The sequence below is a fragment of the Giraffa tippelskirchi genome, chromosome 4 (genome assembly GCF_054371585.1).
Source record: "Giraffa tippelskirchi isolate mGirTip1 chromosome 4, T2T-mGirTip1v1.2.pri, whole genome shotgun sequence".
Lineage (NCBI taxonomy): Eukaryota > Metazoa > Chordata > Mammalia > Artiodactyla > Giraffidae > Giraffa > Giraffa tippelskirchi.
Window position 1 is genome coordinate 17663097 of NC_137278.1, and position 26052 is coordinate 17689148.

General features: G+C 44.7%; 3 protein-coding genes across 29 annotated transcripts in view; 1 reads left to right on the plus strand and 2 right to left on the minus strand.

Annotated features, from left to right (window-relative positions):
- Window positions 1-12307, minus strand: part of LOC145545586 (uncharacterized) — a 136099-nt gene extending 123792 nt beyond the window's left edge. The window contains exons 1-4 of the mRNA XM_081590460.1: window positions 12195-12307; window positions 8834-8927; window positions 8537-8652; window positions 6429-7158 (exon numbers count right to left, since the gene is read on the minus strand). Coding sequence (XP_081446586.1) covers window positions 6429-7158; window positions 8537-8652; window positions 8834-8927; window positions 12195-12307 — 1053 coding nt within the window. The remainder of the gene's footprint in view (window positions 1-6428; window positions 7159-8536; window positions 8653-8833; window positions 8928-12194) is intronic.
- On the plus strand, window positions 3095-5501 carry ID2 (inhibitor of DNA binding 2). 2 transcript variants are annotated; one of them, XM_081483448.1, is made up of 3 exons: window positions 3095-3568; window positions 3880-3943; window positions 4733-5501. In XM_081483448.1, the coding sequence occupies exons 1-2, from the start codon at window positions 3221-3223 to the stop codon at window positions 3934-3936; spliced, it is 405 nt and encodes a 134-aa protein (XP_081339574.1). In that variant the 5' UTR covers window positions 3095-3220; the 3' UTR covers window positions 3937-3943; window positions 4733-5501. The 2 variants fall into 2 exon arrangements, with proteins under 2 accessions (XP_081339574.1, XP_081339575.1); XM_081483449.1 differs by having other exon boundaries at window positions 3880-3947; window positions 4733-4867.
- An 11904-nt stretch (window positions 12308-24211) lies between the features above and the next one.
- Window positions 24212-26052, minus strand: part of KIDINS220 (kinase D interacting substrate 220) — a 97904-nt gene continuing 96063 nt past the window's right edge. For 17 of the 26 annotated variants that reach the window (XM_081483434.1, XM_081483420.1, XM_081483421.1 and 14 more), the window contains 2 exons: window positions 25744-25801; window positions 24212-24676 (listed from right to left, as the gene is read on the minus strand). In XM_081483434.1, the coding sequence (XP_081339560.1) occupies window positions 25745-25801 (57 nt within the window). In that variant the 3' untranslated portion in view covers window positions 24212-24676; window position 25744. The remainder of the gene's footprint in view (window positions 24677-25743; window positions 25802-26052) is intronic. The other 9 variants (XM_081483431.1, XM_081483444.1, XM_081483425.1 and 6 more) reach the window with 1 other exon arrangement.

Sequence of the window (26052 nt, forward strand, 5' to 3'; positions counted from 1 at the left end):
GAATGGGCGGCGTCACGCGCCTGGCGCCAGAGAGTCTGCTCCCGGGCTCCGGCCCCGGCCCCGCCGCGGCCCGGCCCGCGCGCCGCCGCCGCCGCCGCCGCGCATTCATCACCTGTCAGGGCTCGCTCGGGGGGTCACGGGCGGGATGGACGCAGCTGGGAGAACAAAACCAGGGGGAAGAGAGGCGAGCGCTCCCCAGCGCGCCAGATGTGCCGGGAGGACCTTGAGACACCCCCTCCTCCGCACCACCCCCCACCGCCTTCCCGCAGGCTCCTCCCGCCCCCAGTTGCATCACGCGGGGCGGAGGGTGGGGGGTGGAATTGCAAAGGCCGTCCGGCCAGCCCGGCGCGCCCGGCCCGGAGCTGCTTCTCATTACCGCGAGGGGCCAGTCGCGCTGGGAGCCGGCGGCCGGGCTCGGGGTGGAGACCGAGGGAGTGAAGCCCTGGAACCAGGTTAGGCGACCTTCCCAGGCCGGCGTGTGACTTTAAGTCGGGGGGCGGGGGGGGATTCATCTCCACCCACCCACCCCCACCGGAAACCATTCACACTTTCCCACCACCCACGGATCTAGCAGATCCAGGGCCCATCTGCAGCTTTAGAGGCCTCAAATTCAAGCCCACGGAGACACCAATGGACAGATTTTTTTTTGTAACCCACCTCGAAAATGCTTCAACACCGTTTTCCCGATGAAAACATAATTTTAAAGGTAATGTCGTATTGGGCTTGCTGAGACAGAACGTACTAGGAACCCAGGCCTTTAAAAAAAAATCATGAACTTAGCCTCATAGTCCCCTTAAATTTCTTTAAATGAATATAGAACTGGTTAGCCTGCCAGTCGAATCGAATTCCACTCACCCGGGCTGACTGGACAATAACATGGCCGGTAGAGGAAGAAACACCAGAAAACTTTCACCATATTTAGCAGTTTTACTGCATCAGGGTACACACATGAGCCTGGGAGAAGGCAGTGCCTTAATCAACTTTGCAAGTGTGTAAAGTAATCCCGCACAACGCTCATTAGGAAGCAGCCCAGAGCCCGGCTGGAGGGATAATGAGGCTGGCACGGATGTTAACATACGGTGTCCTTGGAAAAAGCTAGGAATGCGTCAGTATCTCAGAGCTGCAATGTCCAAGAATCACAAGTAATAATTTGAGAATCCCAAAGATGTTTGTTTACATTGGCTATTATTGTAAAATAGTCAAAGTATAACATCATGAACCAAAATAGTGTCAAAACAAAATCTGTTCCACTGTGGCACGTATGTGACAGAAACACATGCACACAAAGTACATCAAAAGGTTCAAACTGCGGGGACTCGGGGATGAAATCATTTCCAGACTTAATATCAGAGGAGAGGTGGGGACTCCACTGCTGTTCGCAAAGAAGTCGCAGGCAGCATTTGCTGGGCAGGCCCTGAGCAGATTTCTCTGCTGGTCAGGAAACCATCACCTCCATCCTCCCACCTGAGGCGACTGGATTTTCGGAAGGTGACATCTACCCTAGCGCCACCAACTTTTCCTCCCTCGAGAGTAGCTATAGTGCAGGCACATGGCTGTAGTTGGTGTCCAGGACCAGACCGGCTGGCCCACCAGCAGAGGAATTAATCATTAATTGAAGGAGAAAATACTGTTTCCCCATTATTAAGCTTTACTTTTTCTCCAGTTCTGCTCTTTCGCCTTCTTAAAGGCCGAGGAGATGCAGATTGAGATAAAAAAGTAAAGATACTTAAAAATAGAATGCTTTTTCAGCCTTTCTAGTTTATTGTATTCTAGAAAAATGATTTTCAAAACACACAACTAATTTACTGTAGTCTTCCCTCAAGCTAGAATTATGTGTGAATTCACTGAAAAGGATTTGAGTAAATAACTGCAAACTGTTTTTTATTTAGACCTCAGGAATGAGTTCTTAAAAGATTTCTAGAAAGAAAAAAAAAAAAAGTGGGGGCGGGGGACACAACCTGAAGCTGCCTCCAGTACTAGTGCTGAGAAGATTCCCAACCTGGTACCTGATAGATTTTTTTTTAAACAGTGTGAAGATATTGACCGTGGCTAGGGCCACCTATCTATACAAAACTTTAAAAATACAGTAGGAGCTGAAATGTGACACCAGAAACCACGATGTGTGCATAGCTAGTCACCTTCCTTTGCCACCTACACTGCAGAACGGACGAGCAGCCTCTCAAGGGTAGTGTATGTAAATACAGCTTCAATGTGCAAATACTCCTAATGATTTCCGATTAATAGCTTCATTATAATAGCCCTTCCCAGTGCTCCAGAAGGAACCCAGGAAGGGTCCCGCGTCTCGAGCTCCTTAGCGATCAGCACGGTTATCCATTGAGTACTCATTTCACAGAGTTTACAACACTGCCTCCTGCGTTGCTCCGGGTTGCACGATCCCACACTTAAACCTGTCGTTGAAATGCGCGCGCGTAGGTGTTTTGGGGTTTGTTTTTGGTTTTTTTTACAAAGCTTTTCTTGATCTTAAGAGGCCTATCTCACTCTACAAACATCAGTTGTCGATGGCAAACTTATTTGCGTTTTCCCTTTTTTCGGAAATGCTTTCTATAACGTCTTGATGACTTTCCGGGAGGCGCGGGGAACCGTGGTGGCTTTCCCCTACTGCCGTGCAGACCCCGCCGGTGGTGCTGTGATCTTAGTGATACTGAAAGCTTGGAGGCGTAGCAGCCTCCGTCGGGGGGCACTTTTAGGGGAGGGTCCCGCCTAGTGATCGGGATTGGAATTGGGGTGCACGCTTACGTTCCCGGGGTGTCCCCGCCCCCGCCGCGTCCGCGACCCCCTGCTCCCGGTGCTCGGCCCTCCCCCGGCCCCTGCCCACCCCCAGGTCCCCCTGGGCCCGGCGCTCGCTGTACTCTATTTACCACTGCAGCTGGGCTGGCACTCGTCCCGCCCACCCCCACGGCGATTGGCTGCGAACGCGGAAGAACCGAGCTCTCCCTCGCGCCCGCCCCTGCCAATGGGCGCGCCCACCCGGTCTGATGGACGCGCCGCCTTCCACCAATGGGGGAGCGGGGAAGCCAGGTCGTGTGGCCCCGGCGAGCGCGTATAAAAGCCGCCCGGCCGGGCTCCCCGCTTCATTCTGAGCCGAGCGCGGTGCCGAGCGCAGCGAGCTTCGCAGGAGGCGGCGGCGGCAGCGGCCTGAGCTTCGGGGCAGCCCGCTTCCCTCTTCCCAGTCGCTTCGCTTCCCTTCCCCGCGGTCAGCATGAAAGCCTTCAGTCCAGTGAGGTCCGTTAGGAAAAACAGCCTTTCGGACCACGGCCTGGGCATCTCCCGGAGCAAAACCCCGGTGGACGACCCGATGAGCCTGCTGTACAACATGAACGATTGCTACTCCAAGCTTAAGGAGCTGGTGCCCAGCATCCCGCAAAACAAGAAGGTGAGCAAGATGGAAATCCTGCAGCACGTTATCGACTACATCTTGGACTTGCAGATCGCGCTGGACTCGCACCCCACCATCGTCAGCCTGCACCACCAGCGACCCGGACAGAGCCAGGCGTCCAGGACGCCTCTCACCACTCTCAACACCGACATCAGCATCCTGTCCTTGCAGGTAAGACCCGCTCCCCCCAGCGATGCTCCGGTAGAGCCGTTGTCAGGCGGCGGGCCCTAGTCGCTGACTTATAGATGGGCTAATAACTTTATCATCACTATCCTTTTATCATTAAAAAAAAAAAAAACTGCTGTGGAAAGAGTCGTGTGCGTGAAATTAAGTTATGACATGTTAATACCTCTGAGTCTGAATTGAGCCTAAACGTGGGTAATTGGAACTTGCTGTTCAAAATAAAACTATATATATAAAAAAAAGGTTCTTTCTCCTTAAGGTTGTCTAACGTCTCGTGCCTTTTCCCCCCTTTCTCGCAGGCTTCTGAATTCCCTTCTGAGTTAATGTCAAATGACAGCAAAGCGCTCTGTGGCTGAATAAAGGGTGAGTGTCTGCTTGTGTCTCCCGTTGGTGAACTGGCGCTTGGAGTGTGTGTGTACGCGCGTGGGTACTTGGCGCATCTGGAAAATTTTGGGGTTTGGTAAATGAATGTGTACTTCGTTGTGTTGCACGTAGTACATTGTTTACGCGTACTAGACATGAAGGGCCATCTAGCTCCTGTTACTCAAAATCCCAGAACGTTTTCCTTAAAAAAAAAAAAAAAAAAAATCAATGCCTGTAACTTACTCCCAAGGTGGTGAAGGAGAATACGTACTGGCTTCTCGTGCGCCTGTAACATGCCCGGCTGTTTTCTGCTATTGCTCTGGTACTATGAGGTACTAACCTCCATATGATTAATCTTATCACCGCAAATTCCATAGGGATCCTCCTTCCCCAAAACTCCAGTCCCCTGGGATTCGGCTAGCTGAGCATTGCTACCCTGTGTCTCAGACCCTGTGATGTGGGATTCCGACTTCCCTATCTGTTAACTAAAGGGCTGTTTTCAATCAAATAATTGTTACAAGAAGCAGACTGGCGCCTGTGAGCACTGCCGTTGGAGATCCAAATAGGAGATTGCGTTGGGAAGTTTTCCCCTGAGCCTCTGCTATTTTAATGTTTAATTTGCGCTGTCCAGGCCGAGTGTGTGCGCTGCATCTGGACGCCAGGGTTTGCCCAATGTTTGAGTGTTTGGTTAAATGTTCAAACTGCGGCTTCCTCCTGGCGCCAGTCTGCCTGCCTCTGCCCTTAGGTTAAAACCTCCTAAACAGTCCTTTCTCTCCCGATCTCTTGCAGGTGTTCATGACTTTATTTTCCCTTTGCACAACAAAACAACAAATCCACAGGCTCTTTTAAGGCGCTGAACTTATTTTTCAACCATTTCACAAGGAGGACAACAAGTCAAATGGACCTTTTTTAAAAAAAAAAAAATGGAAGGAAAACTTAAGAATGATCAACTTCCCCAGGGTGTTTTCTGACCTGGACTGTGATATTAGTTATTTATGAAAAAGACTTTTAAATGCCCTTTCTGCAGTTGGAAGGTTTTCTTTATATACTATTCCCACCATGGGGAGCGAAAACGTTAAAATCACAAGGAATTGCCCAATTTAAGCAGACTTTGCCTTTTCTCAAAGGTGGAGCGTGAATACCAGAAGGATCCAGTATTCAGTTACTTAAATGAAGTCTTTTGGTCAGAAATTACCTTTTTGACGCAAGCCTACTGAATGCTGTGTATATATTTATATATAAATATATATATATTGAGTGAAACCTTGTGAACTCTTTAATTAGAGTTTTCTTGTATAGTGGCAGAAATGTACATTTCTGCATACAAAGTGTAATGATGTACTTATTCATGCTAAACTTTTTATAAAAGTTTAGTTGTAAACTTAACCCTTTTATACAAAATAAATCAAGTGTGTTTATTGAATGGTGATTGCCTGCTTTATTTCAGAGGACCAGTGCTTTGATTTTTATTATGCTATGTTATAACTGAACCCAAATAAATACAAGTTCAAATTTATGTAGACTGTATAAGATTATAATAAAACATGTCTGAAGTCAATGCCTGAATTCTGAATGATTTTTAAGATTCTGTCTATCTCGCCATTTTATTTAATCCCTCCTCCTCCATCGCTTCTACCACCCCTAAGTCTTGGAATCTGCAGTGCGGAGAAGGCCCTTATCAGATAGATGTGTGGTCAGGGCTAGCACTCTGGGGCAAAGGGCTACTGCTGCTTTTTAGGGGCGCTGACAGTGCTGGGGAGTCTGTAAACCCAGAAGTTTCTCTTCATCTGTCAAGGAAAAAGTAGTTCTGTGCCTTGGGGTGGGGTTTCCAACCCAAGAGTTACTGTGGTGGGGACTCCTAGCACTTTAGATGACGTTCAAATAAATGTGGAATCTGGAGGACGACCTGTCTGAGTGGATAAGACACTTCTGCAGCAAATGAAACTGCTGTTAATCAGAAAAGAAAAGAATCCACAGAATTTCCGAACCTGATTTTAAGATTTAGAGGTGGGGCAGAAAAAAAAAACTTCCATGCTACTGGTTGCTCCTAAGGCCCCTTTGCCCTGGGGATGTGAAGCTGTAATATGGCCGCGAGCTCCCTCCTGCACCTGTAGCTCACCCAGCCTGGGGGGGAGGCTTGGGCCCTGCCCGGGCTCCGAGACAGGTTTCTGTTTAAATCTTTAAATCGCCCTTCACCCTTGGCTGAGCCTGGACTGCGCAGGAAAGGAGAGAGAGGGAACCACAGGGAAGGATCCAAGTGCTGTGTCCACCGCATCCCTCACGTGGCAACGTTGGGACCCGGCTTTAAAATGCAGAGCTAGTGTAGGTACGTGTTTACAATTCATCTGTATCCCCGTATACTGATACTACCTTCTCTCGTTGGAAGACACTTCCGCCGGGGCGTGTGGCTTGAGGGTGGGGGTGGGATGCTCGGAAGGCCGATCCGGGGTGGACAGGCCGGTGAGGATGGGGTGGAGGGTCTCACCTGGGGCCACCGTCTCAGGCCCAGCCGATCAGGTGTTCGGGTGGCTCCGGCGAGTCTGCCCCGGCGGCTAAGGCGTTTCCGGGCCCGACATGGAATCCATCGCGGCCCGAGCGCGGGGCTGGGGCGGGGGCCCCGGCGGTCCCAGCCTCGCCGGGCTCCTGCACCCCTCCAGGGCGGGGGGTGGGGGTGGGCCCGGTGCAGCCGGCCGGGCCAACTCTGCGCATCACCCGCGCGCTGCGCATCGTCCCCGTCACCTGACGGCATCCTCGCCCGCAGGTGGGCAGGTCCTTGGATCGGAGGGCCGTCGCCGTTGTCGTGGATCATCATACCCCCGAGGAGGCGGGCTCCGGCGGCGGCCCCCGTGCGGAGCCGGTCATCCCGACCGTGGTCGCCCTTCAGGACTAGCCCCGGCCGTCGGTCCACTCGTTCTCCGCCCCTCCAGCGCCCAGCACGACGGGCCACCCCGCGTGGGGCTGCACTCGGGAGCGGCAAGGGCGGGAAGCGCCAGGCCAGGTCGCTGCCCACCCGCGTCCTTTCCCTCTGGGGGTCGGGGGTCGCAGACCCCAGGCTCAGTGTCCTGCGCGCGGTCGGCTCGGACCGAGAGGGTGTCTGACCCGGACGGAGGGGTCCCCCGCGCGAGGGCTCCCTAGCTTTGCAGGGGAGCGTGGGGCGGGCCGGGCCCGCACCGTCGCTGGGAGCCGCGGGCCGTTCGCGCCTTTCGATCGACGACCTAAGGGAGCAGCCGCGTCCGGGAAACTGGCGCCCTTCCGAGGGGACTTGGGGCCCCGGAGCCCGGCGGGCCTTTCCGGGTCCGACCGGTGGAGGCCGGGCGCCACCTGCTGGCCGCCGCGAGGAGGGCAGTTCGCGAGCGGTGGTCCTCGCGGGCGCGCGGAGTTGTGGGGGGGACGGGGGCGGTGCTTTGAGGCTTAGAAGCGGAGTTGGCGTCAGGGAGATGCAGCCTTTTGAAAATGAAGGATGGTGTCCTGCAAGCCTACTTCTCTAGCACATGTACAGTGGTTTCCACACGCGACTCATTTCGTCTTTACTACTTCATAACTTGGATAAGATCCCTTTTGCAAATTAGTATCTACCACCAACTCGACACCAAGGGCGGTCCTGGATTTTTTAAAAAAGTATCAGATGTGATCCTTGGCCTCAAATAGATGATAAGGGGATTGTGGAGAAAAATGAATTGTGAAGTCCAACGAAAGCCCGAACGTTCTCCCTTCTCTTACCTTAAGCTTCTGTTTAACTGAATGTTATTTCTTTTTTTCTGAATTATTTAAGCACTTTAGCCAGAATCTTCAATGCTGTGTTAAAGGAAGAGGGGTGAGTGAGAGTGGGTATTCTTGTCCTATACTGGCCCTTAGGGAGCACAGGTCACCCTCCATCCCTTATGGATGACTTGGCTCTAGGATTTTGTTGTAATATACAGTCTTTATCCATTTTAGGAAGAACCTTTCCATTGTTAGGGATCTCTTGAGAATTTTAAATCATAATTTGGGGGGTGAATTTGGTAAAATACTTTTACCATATTTATTGATATTATTTCTCTAGTATATGATACCAATTTTTCTGATGTAAACTACCCTTTCATTTCTGCAATTAATCCTACCTGAACACGAGGTAGTGTTATGTTTTATAGACACTGTTGTGTTCTGTCAGCCAATATTTTGCTTGGAATTTTTGAGAATGAAATAGAGCTGTGGTATCTTGTGCAGACCTTATCTAATTTTGGAATCAAGGTCACACTAACCTCAAACAATAAATGTCCGTTTACATTTACTCTTAGTCCTCAAAGCTATGGATAAATCCTCAGAGGTGGGCAGACATAAATCCTCCATCCTGTGGAAGCTGGGTTCAGAGAGGTGACTTGAGTGAGGTAGGACACACAGTCGTTCGCGGACAGAGTGACTCGGCCTGGTGTCCTACTGGAATGGAGAAGGGGCTTCTGAATTCAAAAGGAAATAGCATTCTTGTCCATAAAAAGCTGTACCATGGAGCTTTTCTTTAAAAAAAAATTCAATGTTAATTGTTTATGGGGCTCGCTCTCCACAGTGTGGGCACGCGGCTCCAGGGCCGCTCAGGGAGTCAGGAGCCCGACTCACCACCCACCCTCCCCTCTGTGCTGGTGGGAAGGTGCCTCCAGGCTGTGAGTGTCGTTGTTCTGGTTGATGACGCTGCCAAGACTTTGAATGTCTTTCTGGTTCATCATAAAGATCATCTGAGACAGAGGCCATGAGGTGGGTTGAGAAGCTCAGCGGCAGGTACTGAGTTCAGTGCCAGCCACAGACACAGGCCCCCTGACTGGCACCAGCCCGAGGTCACAAGAATGCCAGGGAAGGCTGCAGAGGACACGGGCAGACAGAGCTGAAGCAGAGTAGGGGGAGGAGGGGCGTGCCCACCGCTGTGGCCCTCCTGGCTGGGGGCGCCGGGCTCGGCAGCGTAGGGGGACTGGGGACCGAGGTTTGGAAACCATGTGGAAGCAGGACGCTGCAGCTGAGACCACCATGCAGAACCCCTGAAGGCCCCCAGTCTCAGCTGAAGGATAGACTAAAAAAATATATTGCTCACTGGATCATAAGAAAGTCTATCTGTCAGCCTGAGCTCAGGCTGGGGAAGAAATAGCTCCCTTGAAAGTTCATATCGGTAGATCTGCCCTCATGAGGAATGGAGGTTCAAATGTATACTACCCAGTTAGTTTCAGAAATTCTAATGCCAGTGTGTGTGCTCAGTCACTCAGTCGTGTCTTGCTCTTGGCGACCCCGTGAACTCCTCTGTCCATGGGATTCTCCAGATAAGAATACTGGAGGGAGTTGCCCTCCTCCAGGGGATCTGCCCCACCCAGGGATCAAACCTGTGTCTCTTGCGCCTCCTGCGATGGGAGGCAGTTTCTTTACCACTGCGCTAATGCCAATAAATTAATATAAAGTGGGGTCCCGTCTAGTGATGCTTCTGGGGTGTTTGGCAGTAGCAAGTGGAAAACTTCTCTGGATAGAAAAGCCCTCCATACAGACCGCAAAAAATTCTCATATTTAATGGATTGCTGAAAGTAAGTTTAAAGTAAAATTTTTTTTAAACCACTGGAAAACAATTTACTATGAGAGAAAGAGTCAATAGATACAATGACGAGAAAGATTAGGAACCAAAGAACTATAAAGAATGAGAATGACTAAAATGATTAAAGAAATCAAAGAACTAATTAAAAACATAAGACAATCCCAAGATATAGTTATTGAAATTGAAAACTTGATGCAAAAGTTAAAACCCAGATGAAAAACCACTGGGGCATTTCAACACACTAACAATGAACAATCTGAAAAGGAAATTAAGAAAACAATTCCATTACAATAACATCAAAAAAGAATAAAATACTTAGGAATTAACCAAAGAGGCAAAAGGCATGTACAATTAAAAGCATAAAACATTGCTGAAAAAATTAAAGAAGACATTTGGGAATAGAAAGATTTCCCATGCTCATGAATTAGAGAACTTAATATTGTTAAAATGACAATGCCATCTAAAGCAGTCTATTAGATTCGAGTCAATGCATGTCAAATCAAAATGATGTTTTTTGAAGAAATAGAAATATCCATCCTAAAGTTCATATGGACTCTCAAGGGATCCTTAAGCTAAAACAATCTTGAAAAAGAAGAGCAAAATTGGAGAGCTAATGGTTCCTGATTTCAAAACTTACTATAAAGCTCCAGTCATCAAAGCAGTGTGGTGTTGGCATGACCACAGGCATAGTGATCAATGGAGCAGACTAGAGAATCCAGAAATAAACCCTCACATGTGTGATCAAATGATCAACAAGAGTACCAAGACCATTCAATAGGAAAGGACAGGCTTTACAACAAAAGGTACTAGAGAAATTGGATAGTCACGTGCAAAAGAATGAAGTTGGACCCTTACCTAATACCATATACAAAAATTAACTCAAAATACACTAAAGGCAATAAGCATAAGACCTTAAACGATAACTCTTATATGGCACAAGCTTCACAACACTGGATGTAGCAATGATTTCTCAGACATGATACCAAAGGCACAGGCAAAATAGATAAATCAAGAAAAATAGACAAGTTGGACTTCATGAAAATTTAGAACTTTGTGCATCCATTGATGCATTATCAACAGAGTGAAAAAGCAATCTATGGAATGGGAGAAAATATTTGCAAGTCATATAACTGATATGGGATTAATATCCAAAATATGTAAAGGACTTTTAAAACTCAACAACAGCCACCAAAAAAGTAAAAATCCAGCCCAGTTCAAAAATAGGCAAAGGCAGATTTTCTTCAGACTTAAATAATGAACTTAGAGCCACCAGGTGGAGGGTGGGATAGATTGGGAATTTAGGATTGACATGTACACACTGCTGTGTTTAAAATTAGATGACCAACAAGGACTTCCTGTATAGTACCAGGAATAGTGCTTAATATTCTGTAATAACCTATGTGGAAAAAGAGTTTGAAAAAGATACATGCATGTATATGTAGAACTGAATCATTTTGCTGTACACCTGAAATTAACTCGACAGTATTAATCAACTGTATTCCAATATAAAATAAAACTAAATAAATAGCAAAACAACAAAATAGACTTTTAGTGCTATACTGATCCTATATTGCTGGGTGAGTAAGCTTTCTAAAACCTAGCAGCTTGGACTTCCCTGGTGGTCCAGTGGTTAAGAATCCACCTGCCAGTGCAGGGGACATGGGTTCAGTTCCTGGTCAGGGAAGATTCCTCATGTCAAGGGGCAACTAAGCCTGTGCCCCACAACTCCTGAGACCGGGCTCTACAGCCGGTGCTCCACCACAAGAGAAGCTACTGAAGTGAGAACCCGCCCACCACAACCAGAGAAAGCCCAGTGCAGCCAAAAATAAATAAATGAAATTTAGCAGCTTAAAAACCATAGCTTTGACTAGACAGACCTTTGTTGGCAAAGTAATGCCTCTGCTTTTTAATATGCTGTCTAGGTTTTTCATAGCTTTTCTTCCAAGGAGACCTAGTTTTAGGTCTTTTAATTGCATGGCTGCAGTCACCATCTGCAGTGATTTGTATGGATGTGAGAGTTGGACTATACAGAAAGCTGAGCGCCAAAGAATTGATGCTTTTGAACTGTGGTGTTGGAGAAGACTCTTGAGAGTCCTTTGGACTGCAAGGAGATCCAACCAGTCCATCCTACAGGAAATCAGTCCTGAATATTCATTGGAAAGACTGATGCTAAAGCTGAAACTCCAATCCTTTGGCCACCTAATGCGAAGAGCGGACTCATTGGAAAAGACACTGATGCTGGGAAAGACTGAAGGCAGGAGGAGAAGGGGACAGAGGATGAGATGGTTGGATGGCATCACCGACTCAATGGACGTGAGTTTGAGCAAACTCCAGGAGTTGGTGATGGACACGGAGGCCTGGCGTGCTGCCGTCCATGAGGTCGGACACAGCTGAGCGACTGAACTGAACTAGCAGCTTAAGGCAGTGAATGTTTCTTACTTTGCCTGGTTTCTGAGGGTTGGGAAGTGGGAGTGGCTTTGTTGGATGCCTCTGGATCAAGTCTCTGTTCTCTCAGCTCGAGGCTGACGACTCTGGAGAATCAGCTTCCAGATTCCATCTTGTGGTCACCTCTGTTCGTCCCCAGCTGTCGGCCAGAGACCCCAGGGCCTCTCTTACGGGCCACTCACAGCAGGGCAGGGCAGCTGGTGTTCCCCGGAGTGAGGCAGGGAGAGAATGTACAGGACAGAAGCTGCAGCCTCGACTCACCAGATCTTGGGGATGACAGACCTCCACCATCGGTCATACAGACCAACCTGGATACAAGGCGGGGGACCACCAGGGTGTGGGTACACGCAGCAGGGACAGGTCTCTGGGGCCATCTTGGAGGGTGGCTACACACAGTCTTTTTATTAAGAATCTTGGCTGAGTGGGTGCGGTGGGATCAAGGCCTGCCTGAGGGTCTTGATGCCTTTGCTGTTGGTGACAGTGGAGGGACCCCACGGTCTGAGCAGGGACCCAGAGGGCCCTCAAGGAGGAAAGGGCCAACTTTCTACCGCAGGCACCATTTTAGAAGCTCCTTGGGAACATTTGGTGGAAATGGCAGCGATAATTTTGGCTGTGTGACTCCTCCAGGCGTGTCTTGCTGTATCACTAAACTCTCAGTTTAGGAGTTCTGCTGGCATTTCCTCCAGCTGATACGATGTCTAGATGTCACTGGTTTACATGTGTCTTTTTTTAGTTGCAGCCAGTGCATTTTAAACTTATTAATAAGACCACAATTAACTTAGCTTTTTGAACTCAAGAAAAAGTACCATACTAAATAACCTCAGATCATAGAACATCATCACTCATTCAACCATTTTACCTTTACTTTTTACATTTTACGTTTCCCAAATATTGCTTTCACCTAATTCAATACCTGATTCTGGCTCTACGCAGAACCTCGAACGGGGGTAAATAATATTTTCATTTCTACAATGGGAGGGGTAATTTTGGCATATCTCAAAGACTAGATAGATATAAGATAGATAGATATATAGATATGAAATCATACTATTAAGTGTCTTGGACTTGAAATGATCATTCTATTAAAGAATGGAATGGCAAGGTATAATAGCCAAGGGTAAAATTCATTTTTTTTCCCTTACCCAGCTATCATATGTATGCAGCTTGTCCGGGGGAAATATTTGAATTACTGGAAACATACTATATAGCATTGATAGTGTTCTTCAATCTCACCATTGAAAATGACACCCTTCAAATCCAAGTGATCCACTGAAGTAGATAAAAGGACCAAAGTTCTGGAAATGTTGGGCTATTTCTACACATTTACTCACAAGAAAGGGATTGCTTTTGCGTAGCATCTACTAATAGATAAAGACAAGAGACTTGAATTCTAAGTCTTATGTTGATATGCAGTCTAAAAATAGTAAGTATCGATTTTTATACACTTCAACATTTTCTGTATCAGGACTTTGCATTCTTAGTTATAGGCAAGAGCCCAAGTTTTCTGAGATTCCATAGCCAAACCATCAGTGAAGTAGGAGAAGAAGGAAAAAAAAAAAAAACTCTTACTGGAAGCCATATGCAAGAGAGAGATAGTGACAGTGTCTGAAAAGAAAGCCATTTCTATTTTTTACATCTTTTTCACTACAGTAAGGGTGTAAATTTTAACTGACATTTCCCAACGAAGAAAATCATCCTGCAGGGGAAAAAAATGGAGGCAATCACGTACCAGAAGTATGTGGAAGGCTTCAGCGTTGAGGGAAAAGATCTGCTTGATTTCAAATATTTTCAGCCAAGACAGAGCTTCTCTGCAGCCTGTGGAAGGAGGGAGGTCGCAAGCATTTGACCCTCAGGAGGTGTGGACAAGCATGTGCCCCAGCCAGCTCTCAATCTCACTAGAAGCTCAGCAAGAAATCCTTTGAGCTTCATCATGCTGTCTGTAATTCCGCCCTGGAGATGAACAGCTCTCTAAAATCAGTCTAGGTGCATCTAGCATGCAGCAGAGCCATGGTTTCATCCATTTTTCTGCCATGATAGCATCCTAGGAGACTGTTTATTTGTCTTCCTTATCCCTGTAGATCCTAAAGGAAATCAACCCTGAATATTCATTGGAAGGACTAAGGCTGAAGCTGAAGCTCCAATACTTTGGCCACCTGATGCAAAGAGCCAACTCATTGGAAAAGACCCTGATGCTGGGAAAGATTGAGGACAGGAGGAGAAGGTGACGACAGAGGATGAGATGGCTGGATGGCATCATCGACTCAATAAACACCAGCTTGAGCAAACTCCAGGAGGTAATAAAGGACAGGGAAGCCTGGTGTGCTGCAGTCCATGGGGTCCCAAAGGGTCGGACATAACTCAGTCACTGAACAACAACAACAATCCCTGTAGTGATCTGTGACAGTTTGTATGTTCCAAAAATAACTGCAAAAATATTTCTGGTCCCACATGGTTTTCTAGAACCTAGCTGCTCCAGCAACAAGAGCTGAAGGCTGTATCCTGCCCTTGAAACACGGCTGAACCTTGTGAATGCGACGGAGAGGGTGCTCTGTGAATTCCAGGGCTGGGTCATAAGAGGCAATTTAACTGCTGCCTGGTTCTCACTCTCTCAATCTCAGGACATTCATCCTGGGAATGTTAACTGACATTTTGTGAGGAAGCCCAAGCTGCAGAGAGAGAGAACATGGGTGGGAGTTGACACCTACGGCTGCCACCGCATCACACATCAGACACGTGGGTGAGAACGCCTCTGAGAGGCCTCCAGCCCCGCCACCGTCTGACCAACCACTACTGTATGGAGACCCTAAGTGGGAACACCTGGCCGAGCCAGGTCAAGCCCAGGACAGTTGGAATAATATTTATAACCCAGGACTATAAGATAAATATAAAAATATTTATAAACTATTTAATAAAATATTTTTTGCCATTGCTTAGTTGCTTCAGTTGTGTCCGACCCTGTGCGACCCCATAGACGGCAGCCCACCAGGCTCCGCCGCCCCTGGGATTCTCCAGGCAAGAATACTGGAGTGGGTTGCCATTTCCTTCTCCATCACACATAAAAAAAAAAATTTTTTTTAATCTTTATAAATAACAACTTATAAAATTGTTTTGCCAATCAGTCTGGGGGGACTCCTAAAACTGTTATTTGATAACCTGAACATCATCAGAAAAGATAAGACATCACATTGTTTAAGAATTATAACCTTTTATTTGGCTTATGCCATGTTATGATCATGTATCTTTGAAATAAGGGGAAATAGTGTCTTTAAAATTAATGTCTAGCCAAGAGTTTAGTTAACAAAGAATTAAACTGCACTGTTGATTGGTTCTTTGTGTAAATACATCTTAATGTTTGGGTTGAGAGGGGCCTTACGAAGGACAGTTTGTTGTAAGAAAGCAATTCTGTATGTGAGTTTAAGCATGCTTGTTGTATTGTCTCTGCAGATTCTATTTTTGTTTACAATTTTAAAATATATGTTAGCAAGAATGGGTGGATTTTCAAATAAAATGCAGCTGCCACAAAAATAAAAAAGAATTATAATCGCCAAATACTTTTCTGGATAACTTCCTTAAAGGATTTTGAAAAACCATCTATCTACTCACATAGTTTTCAGTTGCCATCTAAAATTTTTGTTATAAGTTCAAATGTCTGCAAAATACATTTGCACACAAACTCATTACATTATTCTCTTAAGTGTATCAGCACAATTTGATAGCAGTGATCACCCATATTTAAAGCACAAGAGCCATTTCTTCTTTAGAAGTCAAGAATTTCATATGGTTTCCTTTTCTCCCTGAACTATTGTTACTATCCCACGTCACCCACAAAATTTCATTCTACTGTAATGTGTCTTTGCATTTGAAAATCATTTACTTAGTATCCTCCTATGCCTTTCTGCAAAAGAACATATATATATGCACATATGTATATTAAGTTATAAACATTTTTGTTTCCAGTTATCACAAATCATTCAACATTTTAACATTTTTATAAGCATTAACATAATGTTTTATAGGAAACACATTTTTTAATGATATAGGTAAGACTGTTTTTCAGTTATTTTAAGAATCCATGGATGCAAGTTACTTTTGTATAGAATAAGCCAGAGTTCAGCATGAATTTTAATACTGGTGTTTTTACTGGAATAGATTTAAGTGCCAAGAAACCTCATATAGAGACGTAGATGGAATTGGGTGCTCTTTTGATAGAACATCAACTTCTTCCAAGTTATATGCTAGAAATTACATAGCAATTCACTCTCAAACCTTATTTTTAGTGTTCTATCCCATGACAACTCGATTACATCTAGCTTCCATTTTATTGGTAGCAAAGAACTGGAAATCACCAGCTACAAACGGTTCTAGGGAGCAAAAGAATGGGACGTTAATCCGCCTGAGAAGACTACAGCCCACTATCCATTTTTCATCCCATTTCAGTTCGGCCTTTAGGGTGCGCCCCTGTGCCCCCAGAGCCTTGAAGGGCCTTTGCAAGCCCCGCACAAGTCTCCTCTTTAGGGGCCTGTTGGCAGGCACCTGGTATGTAGCTCGCTTCTCTAAGTCACTTCATGCCTCCCCAGACTTTCTAGATAACAGTATCTCCTTTCCTGAGCTCTCTGACCTTGCAGGTCGATTCATCAGGATGGAGAAGAGAGATGCATGTGTTCATTCTTCCTGCCCTGACGGGTATGAAGTCAGTAACTAGTTAACAGAAAGCCCGAGGACTTAGACTTGGCCAAACGAGCATCCTACACTCTGAGGACCAGCCTCAGATGGCTCTCCTCCTGGGATCATTTAAACAGGAACATCATTGCTTTTTGAGTGTACTCAATGGCCGATTTGCTTTACTGATATTTCCAGAAGTCCTTTGGAGGAAAGGCTTTAATGAAGCAAGGCCCTTTACAGGCTGTTGCATGGAATAGTGTCCTAGACATTGCTCAGGGGGACAAGAAGCCGGTGGGATATACTCTGAAGGGTCTTCCCCGGTGGCTCAGCGGCAAAGAATCCGCCTATCAACGCAGGAGACACAAGAGACATGGGTTCGATCCCTGGATCAGGAAGATCCCCTGGAGAAGGAAATGGCAACCCACTCCAGTATTCTAGCCTGGAGAATCCCATGGACAGAGGAGCCTGGCAGGCTACAGTCTGTGGGGTAGTGAAGAGTCAGGCACGACTGAGCAACTAAACGACAACAATATTTGGAAGTGGCGGCACATCATTTTCTCTTCTTGGAGTTTCAAAACACACATTGAAAGGTCTAAGAAATTATGTAACAAAAACCTTTTGGATTGGACTTTCAAGACTAATGAGACCACAAATCCAGTTTTTTGAGTAACACCTGCTAAGGCCCTCACCTAAAGAGCCTTCCACTGAACCTCCTCAGAGAAAGGCTGAACTAACTGATAAATCCGGTAATAGCTTTTGGGGAGAAGCTATTTCTCCGAAAGCCCCTTTCAGCTGGTCCTGATGTGGTGAGGCCTCAGACTCTGTGCAGCTCTGCTAAGCATCCTGTGGGGCATCAGCACACCTGTGTGTGTGAGATGAGCTGGATGGACTTGACTGTGCAACTCTGCTGAGCATCCTGTGGGCCATCAGCATGTGTATGTGTGTGTGATGGGCTGGATGGAGTCGACTCTGCAGCTCTGCTAAGCATCCTGTGGGCCATCAGCATGTGTGCGTGTGTGTGTGCATGTGTGTATGTGTGTGTGTGCTGAGCTGGACTGGCTCTTGACTCTGCAACTCTGAGCATCCTGTAGGCCGTCAGCACGTGTGTGTGTGTGTGTGTGTGTGTGTGTGTGTGTGTGTGTGTGATAAGCTGGAGACTCTTGACAGTGCAAATCTGCTGAGCATCCTGTGGGCCATCAGCACATGTGTGTGTGCGTGTGTGTGTGTGTGATGAGCTGGATGGACTCGACTGTGCAACTCTGCTGAGCATCCTATGGGTTGTCAGCACGTGTGCGTGTGCGTGTGTGTGATGAACTGGATGGACTGTGCAACTCTGCTGTGCATCTCATGGGCCATCAGCACATGTTTGTGTGTGCATATGCGTGTGTGTGTGTGCATGTGATGAGCTGGATGGTCTCTTGACCTCCGCGTCTGAATGTCCTGCAGATGGCAGACAGGCAAAGCAACAGGCCTGCTATTTGCGATTTTGACATGTGTGCTTTTGGGGATGTTGGGAATGTTGTAATTTTCCAGTGCAAACTTTGACGCTTTGTTTCTGGGTCACAGAGAAAACACCACCTTTCATCTCCAATTACTGTTTTACTCAAATCCCCGCTATTTTCGTCCAGTTTCCTTTGAAAGACCAGAACAAATGCTAAGCCTTTGATTTCTCCACTTGTCATTCAGAGTCATGGTACAGATTTTAACGTCTTACCTTGTGTTCAGTCTGTCCTTCAGGACACATGACTTGCTCCCAATGTTACCTCTTTTCCCAGCCCTTGTCACAATGTTGGAGCCACAGCACTCATCTTTATTATGATCATGTAAATAACCAATACTCTGATCATCAATATCATCTGTAACTTGTTTAATTTTTAAGGCCACACGCTCACTTTTGATGTCACTTCATTCCAATCAAATCACTCTTTATGTATTTATTTTTCACATAAAAAACTGACTTCATATAACCTTTGCTATTCTTTGCTCTGAATAATGATAATTCCTTTTAAGTCAATGCATAATAATACATTCTTCTATTTTTCAAGGCTGCTAGAACAAGATTAATTTAGACAATGTTGAGATTAATGCTGCTGCAAGTCAAAACAAGTTGCAACATGTTGGAAAACATTCGGAATCTCATTTTTAATTTACAAATTAAGGGCATTTGAATCTTTCAAGGTCTCTTTGGAGACCTTTATGCTCTGAATGTTGTTAAGCACCAGACTCTTGTGCTTCCATAAGTTATACAATAACCATCTTAATCACTTATCACTCATTAAATTTTTCTAAAATATTTGAGAGCCAGTTATTTTTCAACTTATGGCAACTCTTACAGTCATAAATTCCATTAACTTGCTACACACCAAGTTCAAGTTTGACCTTTGGCCCAGTGCCTTGCATATGGCAGTGACAAATGGGCACTCCCTTGGGTTGTGATAAGCTTTAATGGATACCCCAGACAATTACATTTCAGGAGACGATGTTGTGCCAAGAAGGAACAGCATGTGAGGAAGAAAAGAGCACACACCTGGGCATGGGAGCAAATAAGAACAAACTCACAAAAATAAGGACCATCTGTGAATTTAGTTTCCTGAAGACACTTGTAATATTCAGGAAAAACTAGGGAAATGAACAACTTTAGCTTAGAAATCAATTTGCACAGGAATAAATTTCAAATGGCTTAAACTGGGTACTTTGAGTGACGGGAGTCATCACCACCACCAAGCAGGAAATGAACTCTGTTTTAGGAGGCTCCATCAGCATCCTGTGCAGCCTGGAATGAAGGCGGGAGAGGGAGAGGCAGGTGATGGAGGCGGCTGGATTCAAGGTGGAGGGACCCAAGTGGGGTGATCTGGAGAGACACTACAGAGACCTGAGAGCCTGGTGATGGATGCGATGAGGGGGTGGCAGAGAGCGGAGGCAAAGACAACTCCAATTCTGAGCCTGAGTAACGGAGATAATTATGGCACCCATGACAAGGAGGAAAACCTAGCGGGGAGAGTTGGTCTGGTGGACGGTCTTGAGCTTTGTTTTAGACAAGCAGCACGTGAAGTGACGGCCGACATCTGAGTGTATAAATTCAGCTGGTGACAGAGGAATGGGAGGTCGGAATTCTAGGGCGTGCTGGGCACACGCACATTCTCCCCATCACATCCACAGCGTCAGGGCCGCCATCACAGCTGCCTTCTTGCATCGTCTCAAAATACAAGGCCCCTTGTATTCATTATCAGTCTCTTTTGTTCACTCACTCCCAGCCCCTGAGACCTCAGGTAAGGCTTCATGATTGTCACAGCAATCCCGATTAGACCTGTCCCTGGGGAGGTTTAGTGATTCAGTAAACCAAGAGAGTCTTTTCTTCCTGTGATTTTCTTGTGATCACAAAAGTACAAGTTTTAAAAAATAACTCAAATCCAGAAATTTGTCAGAAAAAGTCCCAACTCTTGCACAAGTTCAACAGGAGACATATAATGCACAGTCATACAAACCTGGCAATGAAAATTGGAAACAACACAGTATCCAATAAGGTAAATAAATAAGTTATACATATTCATATAATAGAATACTATTCTGCAGTGAAAAGTAATGACTTACAACTGTGTACATCACCAGGGACAGACCTCACAGATAGTGTTTCCCTCAGCTGTCAGTGTCTCATTACTTTTAGGAAACATTGAAGGAAAAATACCCGTTGATGCTATTAAGTGATGGGCTTAATCAAGTCAGCTGTCTGGCAAGGTCACATTTAAATACACAATTGCACAGGCACACTCTGACACACTCCCCACCCTGCCCCCCAGCATCAGTTTAGGAGATCCAGTCAATGAGGATAGTGGAACCAGACAGAGGGTTCGTTTCAAGATACGCAAGGATTTAAAGGCCCAGGTAGCTTACAGAGCTGGCCTCCTTTACTGCTGGCTTTGAGGCTACCGGGCTCAGGGGGAGAGGACGGAGAAAGGAGAAGAGCTTCCTGGGAAAACCAGGACTCGTCCTGCAGTGTGAAGACAGGCGTGTTTAACACTCTCCACTAACATTTTCTACAGCAATGGAATATGGGAAACAGAAGCACCGCAGACCCATGGAAGACAGAGTGATGGCTACTGGCAGAAATGGAGTGGGCTGGAACAATCATCAGGTTTGGAGTGAGAAAACCAGGGCTGGGGTCTTTGTCCTGTTTACTAGCTGAGTGACCTTGGAGGCAGGGGGATGGAGGGGTCTCAAACTGCCAAAGCTTCAGTTTTCTCAAAGTTAAGATAACGATGTCAGTAGTTTAGGAAACAGCTATAAAAATCTAATGCATTGTTGTCATGTAAAAGTTAAACATCTGTGTTTCAGTCTCCTTATCTCTACAACTGGGGACAATGACAGCATATACTTGTTAGGATTTAATGAGTTAATCCATGTGAACTGCCTATAACAGTATCTGGCTTGAATAAGCACTCAAATTATTAGGCCAGGTAATTATATAAAACTAAATTGTCACTCACCACCACCTCAATCCACTGTCAACCCACTATTATTGATGTGTCTATCGGTTTCTTGCCTTTAGTGACTAGCTGACATTAAGAAAGACAGAAAGTCTCATTTTGGCTATTTTCTTTTTCTAGAGAGACAGTGACCAGAATCATTAAAAAAAAAAAAAAAAAAAAACTGCTGCAGTAATGATTTTTTAGATAGGCAATATATATATTACTTATCTATTAACATTTATTAAGTATTAGTACTTTTAATAATAAAGAAAAATACATATAGTGGTATTTAAGATTGCATTCTAACACAGAATACCGACAATAGGCATATAGAAGGGCAACTATATGAAAGCCATATAACAAGACTGCAAATAAAATTAATATATCCAGCACTATGTACAACTTTAATGTGATGGTCTAATCCATGAATGATAATGGGGTAAAGCATGTTAAAAAAAAAAGTTAAAGATTTTTAACCAAAAATTAAACATTTTCCAAAATAACTAGTAGGAATAAAGATGTTTGATGTTTAAAAAAAAAAGAATTTTCCCTATATATGTAATTTACATGGCTATAGATTTTTTAAAGACTTTTTCTTAAACCCCAAACCCTATTTTAAAACAAGTAGACAATGGTAATGGTACAGCAAATTAAGCTACAGTTGAAGTGTATCTTGAAAGATGTGTAAAAATTGACTCATCCCCAATTAGCTAAAGAACAGTGCAGATAAATGTAATATAAGAGTGGGCCTTCTGAAGTCCACTGCCTGGGCTTGAACCCTAGCTCTGCCACTTAGAAGCTGTATGACCTTGGGAAATTACTCAGTTTTTCATTTGTCAACTGAGGATAATAGTAATTAATTCATGAAGTTGTGGAGATTAAATTACTTAATACATATAGAGATTATAGAGCAATATGAGGCATATGTGTTCAATAAATGTAAACTTTTCAATTATAATAAATGTATAACATTATCCAAAATGAATATAGAATAACTGACAAAACAAATATTCAACATCAAATGTTAAATTTGGGGCATCAGTTGACTATAAACCACCATTAGTCCATTACTATTGCTAAAGATACAACTCACTGTGACCACGGCATAAAATAATATCATGTCTCATCAATCCAAACAAGACTCCATGAACTGTGGGATGTGTCATTAGTTTAGGAAACATTGAAGGAAAAATGGGAACATCAATATTCCCATTGATGTTATGGAAGATATTTCAGAAAAGTCAAGGTGTGAAAAACTGCACCTTGAAATTGATGAAATACCAATAGGAGAAAAAAAAAAAAACTGGAATGTGGACAACAGAGTTAGATTGCAGATGAATTTGTTTAAAAACAACATGGTAGACATGAAGTCTTATTTTCGCACTGCTTTCTAAGTGTAGGAGCTGCATTTCCCAGATGGGAGTGCCTACTAACAGAAGTTTAGCTTCTGTTTAACTCCCAGTCCCTGAGCTGGAAGCAGGGGCAGCCTGCTCGATATTAGAAACTTGCGAAGTTCCTCAGATATATAGAAATAACTAGTTGAAAATTACCTTCCCTTAAAATCCTATAATCTTCCAGGTTAGGTGTTATGATTTTAATAGACTTCCTTACCAGCATGAAAACTGCGTACAAAGCAACAATTAAGAGATGCCTTAAAAAAAAAAAATACTGCAACTAAAGTTGAAAACAAGATGAGTCGCAGTGTTGAATCTGGAACATCCATGTCAGGTATCTACGTGGGAAGATGCCCATGAGCTCCCAAAACACTCGCTCCTCCTCCAGGGCACACGGTTCACCTAATTCTGCAGCCACCCTTGCAGTTCAGCATGACCAGGGGTCTTAGGAAGGCCAGTGGAATGGGCAAACACCACTTCCATACCTGGATGATACAAACTTCCCATGTGTGGGCCTCGCCTCTCTCTCCTCCCCTTTTATCAACAGAACGCAGAAGATGGGGCAAAGGACCCTGGATTCAGCCTTGGAAGCTGGTGGAAGCCTGGGCTCCTGAATCTTTGTCAACTTAGGTAACACTGAACTGTTACAGGAAGAATCAACAAACCTCAAATGTATTAAGTCCATGAGATTTTGAGGTGGTTGGAACAGTGGTTAGCCTACCTTAATAAAGAAATTTTCAATCCACACATAATGGCCCACTCAAATACAAAACATTCAGCGCAGAATCCCAGTATAATTTACATATTCTAGTTCAAATTTATCAGAGTGGTGAGCCTGAGATAAGGAATGAGAGACAGCAATGAGCAGTGGTCAATGAAAATAACAACTGTCCCTACTGGTGGGGGTGGGGTAGGGGGGTGGGGAACATTGAAAATTTGAGCTGGAGAAAGGGTAAGCCTACGTATCAGATTTGGGGAGGGATGGTCTTGATGCTTTCTACCCCCACTGTAACGACGTGGGCAACTTGGGCTCAGGGAAAACATGCTCATTGTTGCAAAGTTATATATGAAAATATCTTCAGTATCCACAAGTAAAATGTCACACTGAACCATTTCGATTTGATTCTGTAATTAATTTATAAGATGGGCATCTCCACAAAGGACTAGACGAAAGGCTAAGGCACATGGGGACTGTAAAATACATCCATATAGGGCAGACAGCCCGGCACTTCATGACAGCATTCATCAAGATGGGCAGTGGGTCTTCTTCCCTGAGAGTTTTTAGCAATGCATACCACGTCCTGAAAGATTCCCAGAGTCATAAACAGAAAAGTTTATACGATCAGACAGGTAGCAGGTGCGTATAAGGTGATAGGGAAGCGGGGGAGAACTTAATATTGTTAAAATGGCAACACCATTCATTGTATTGAATGGAGGGGAAGGCAAGGTCTGTAAGGAACTACAGCATAAACATAATGTCTCAAGGCATTCAAATTCTGTATTTTTAGGATTTGTGGGCAAACTCTCCTAGTTCAGGGATTCCTTATTCACTCCCTTATCAAGTACTGACTGTGTCCCCTGGCCATCTGAAATCCAGGCATTCTTGAGGTTCTTTCCCATTCTAATACTCTAAGGAGTGTTTTATGGTAAAATGGATGAACACATGACAACCAAAAAAAAAAAAAAAGACACAAAAAGAGTGAACTTAGGTAAAACATGGAGGGGAAAAACACAAAGAACTCAAAAAGAAAATAAATTCTTTAAAAATAAAGAGAGTTTAATTTGCATTGAGTATAACAATATACAGTCTATAAATTCTCTGAAACACAACTAAAAAGTCCAAGTGTCAGGGACTATGGTAATTTTGAAAATAACAGTCTTTTCATTAGACACTTGACCAAGAAGATGATATAAGAAATGTCAGGTTATATAGGAGTTTATTTACATGCATTTTGCTATACATTCAGGCTTTTACCTAAAATTTTCTAAAAGAAACACTTCATTAAAATAAATTCAAATTTTACAACTATGTGGAACAAAGAAAACTGGCAGAAGTGACAAATCTCTCTTCTTCTATCAACCGGAAGCAGGATCAGAGTAGTAGGTGGTCTCTTCTTTACCCCCTTGTATTTGGTGAGGAGCCAACAACTGTGAGAAGGTAACCGAATTGTCAGAAGGAATGGTCTATGAGCAGGGTACTAAGATCTAGAGCCCCTGTCGCCTTGAAAGAAAATGAGGCAAATAAGTATAAAACACATGTTAAAATTAAGAGAATGAAGGTGGGTAATTAAGATGATCTTATTTCAAGCAACTCAATCTGAATAACAAGGAGCATGGAGTTCAATGTTTTTTTAAAGTAAAATTTTATTCAAGTTCTAATAATCATTTGATAGATTGTTTTGTTTTGTTAAATCCAGGCAAAACTAAGAAAGGGCTCATATTATACATCACTGGTGTGAAAAACACTGTACGTGCTAAGTCACTTCAGTCGTGTCCAACTCTTTGCAACCCTATGGGCTGTAGCCCGCCAGGCTCCTCTGTCCATGGGATTCTTCAGGCAAGAATACTGGAGTGGTTGCCATGCCCTTCTCCAGAGGATCTTCCCGACCCAGGGATCAAACCTGCATCTCTTACGTCTCCTGCGTAGGCAGGCAGGAAGTAACATTACACAAAGCATATTAACCTCAGGAAACTAAGGGCCTAACTGTAGTCTCTGTCAACAAGCTGATCACCCTGATAGACATTATCAGAACATTCTGTGGACCTCAAGACAGTCCCACTGCCTTATTGTACAGTATCATTGTAATTCACAGTTCGGCCAGTTTCGGTTGGTTCTCACTTCGGTGAGGTCAAACCATGTGCTGTTTTACTGACTTTGGGGAGTCGTTCTACTAAAAGTCTGGAAATCATTGTTTGCCTTTCTTGACGGATCCATTTATTCCTATAAACTCCTTATTTTCTAATGCCTCACTGTAACTGGAGATTCAGAGCTCACCACAGAGCCAGCCAGACCTGTTCAAAGAGCTCCTGCCCTTTTAAGAAACCTCTCACCCCCAGACCAGGGCACAGCAGCATGGTATTAACCAAGGCTGTACTTTACCATTCTACTTAAAAGAGTTTGACCATGTCAGTGACAGTGGTTGTTGATTTCTACCAACTGTTTTAGCTATTTCTTACTTTTAACCCTAATTCTTTTTAAAGTGGTGAGAATATTAATTCTCTTCTTGGTAAGTACTGTTTCAGTGGTGGTTTAAAACTGATGACTTTGAAAACTAATTTTTTACATACCTTAGCTTAAACTGGATCCCTCGGAAGATCTATCTATCTCAAAGGCAGCATTTTCTTCCTAGGCATGAAAGGGTTTAAGATATGTAAGATTTTAAATTCACCTACTAGTTAATCAGTCTCAACCAAGGATTCTCAACCTCTCTGAAGTGATGAGCCATTAAAAGACCATCCAAGGGGAAGCTCTGTTATAGGTTAATTTGTTTCCCAATTCATTTGCAAAATTATGGCCTATGCTTAGAATTCTGAGTTAGGGAAGGGTTAGGGGCACCAGAACCTGGAAATAAAAAATGCAATCATTTCAGGTAGCCA

Excerpts from the sequence above, each read along its gene's own strand:
- ID2 (XM_081483448.1), top strand. The coding sequence starts at position 3,221 with ATGAAAGCCTTCAGTCCAGTGAGGTCCGTTAGGAAAAACAGCCTTTCG. Across the intron at positions 3,569-3,879 it reads TCAGCATCCTGTCCTTGCAG|GCTTCTGAATTCCCTTCTGA; the intron begins GTAAGACCCGCT and ends CCTTTCTCGCAG.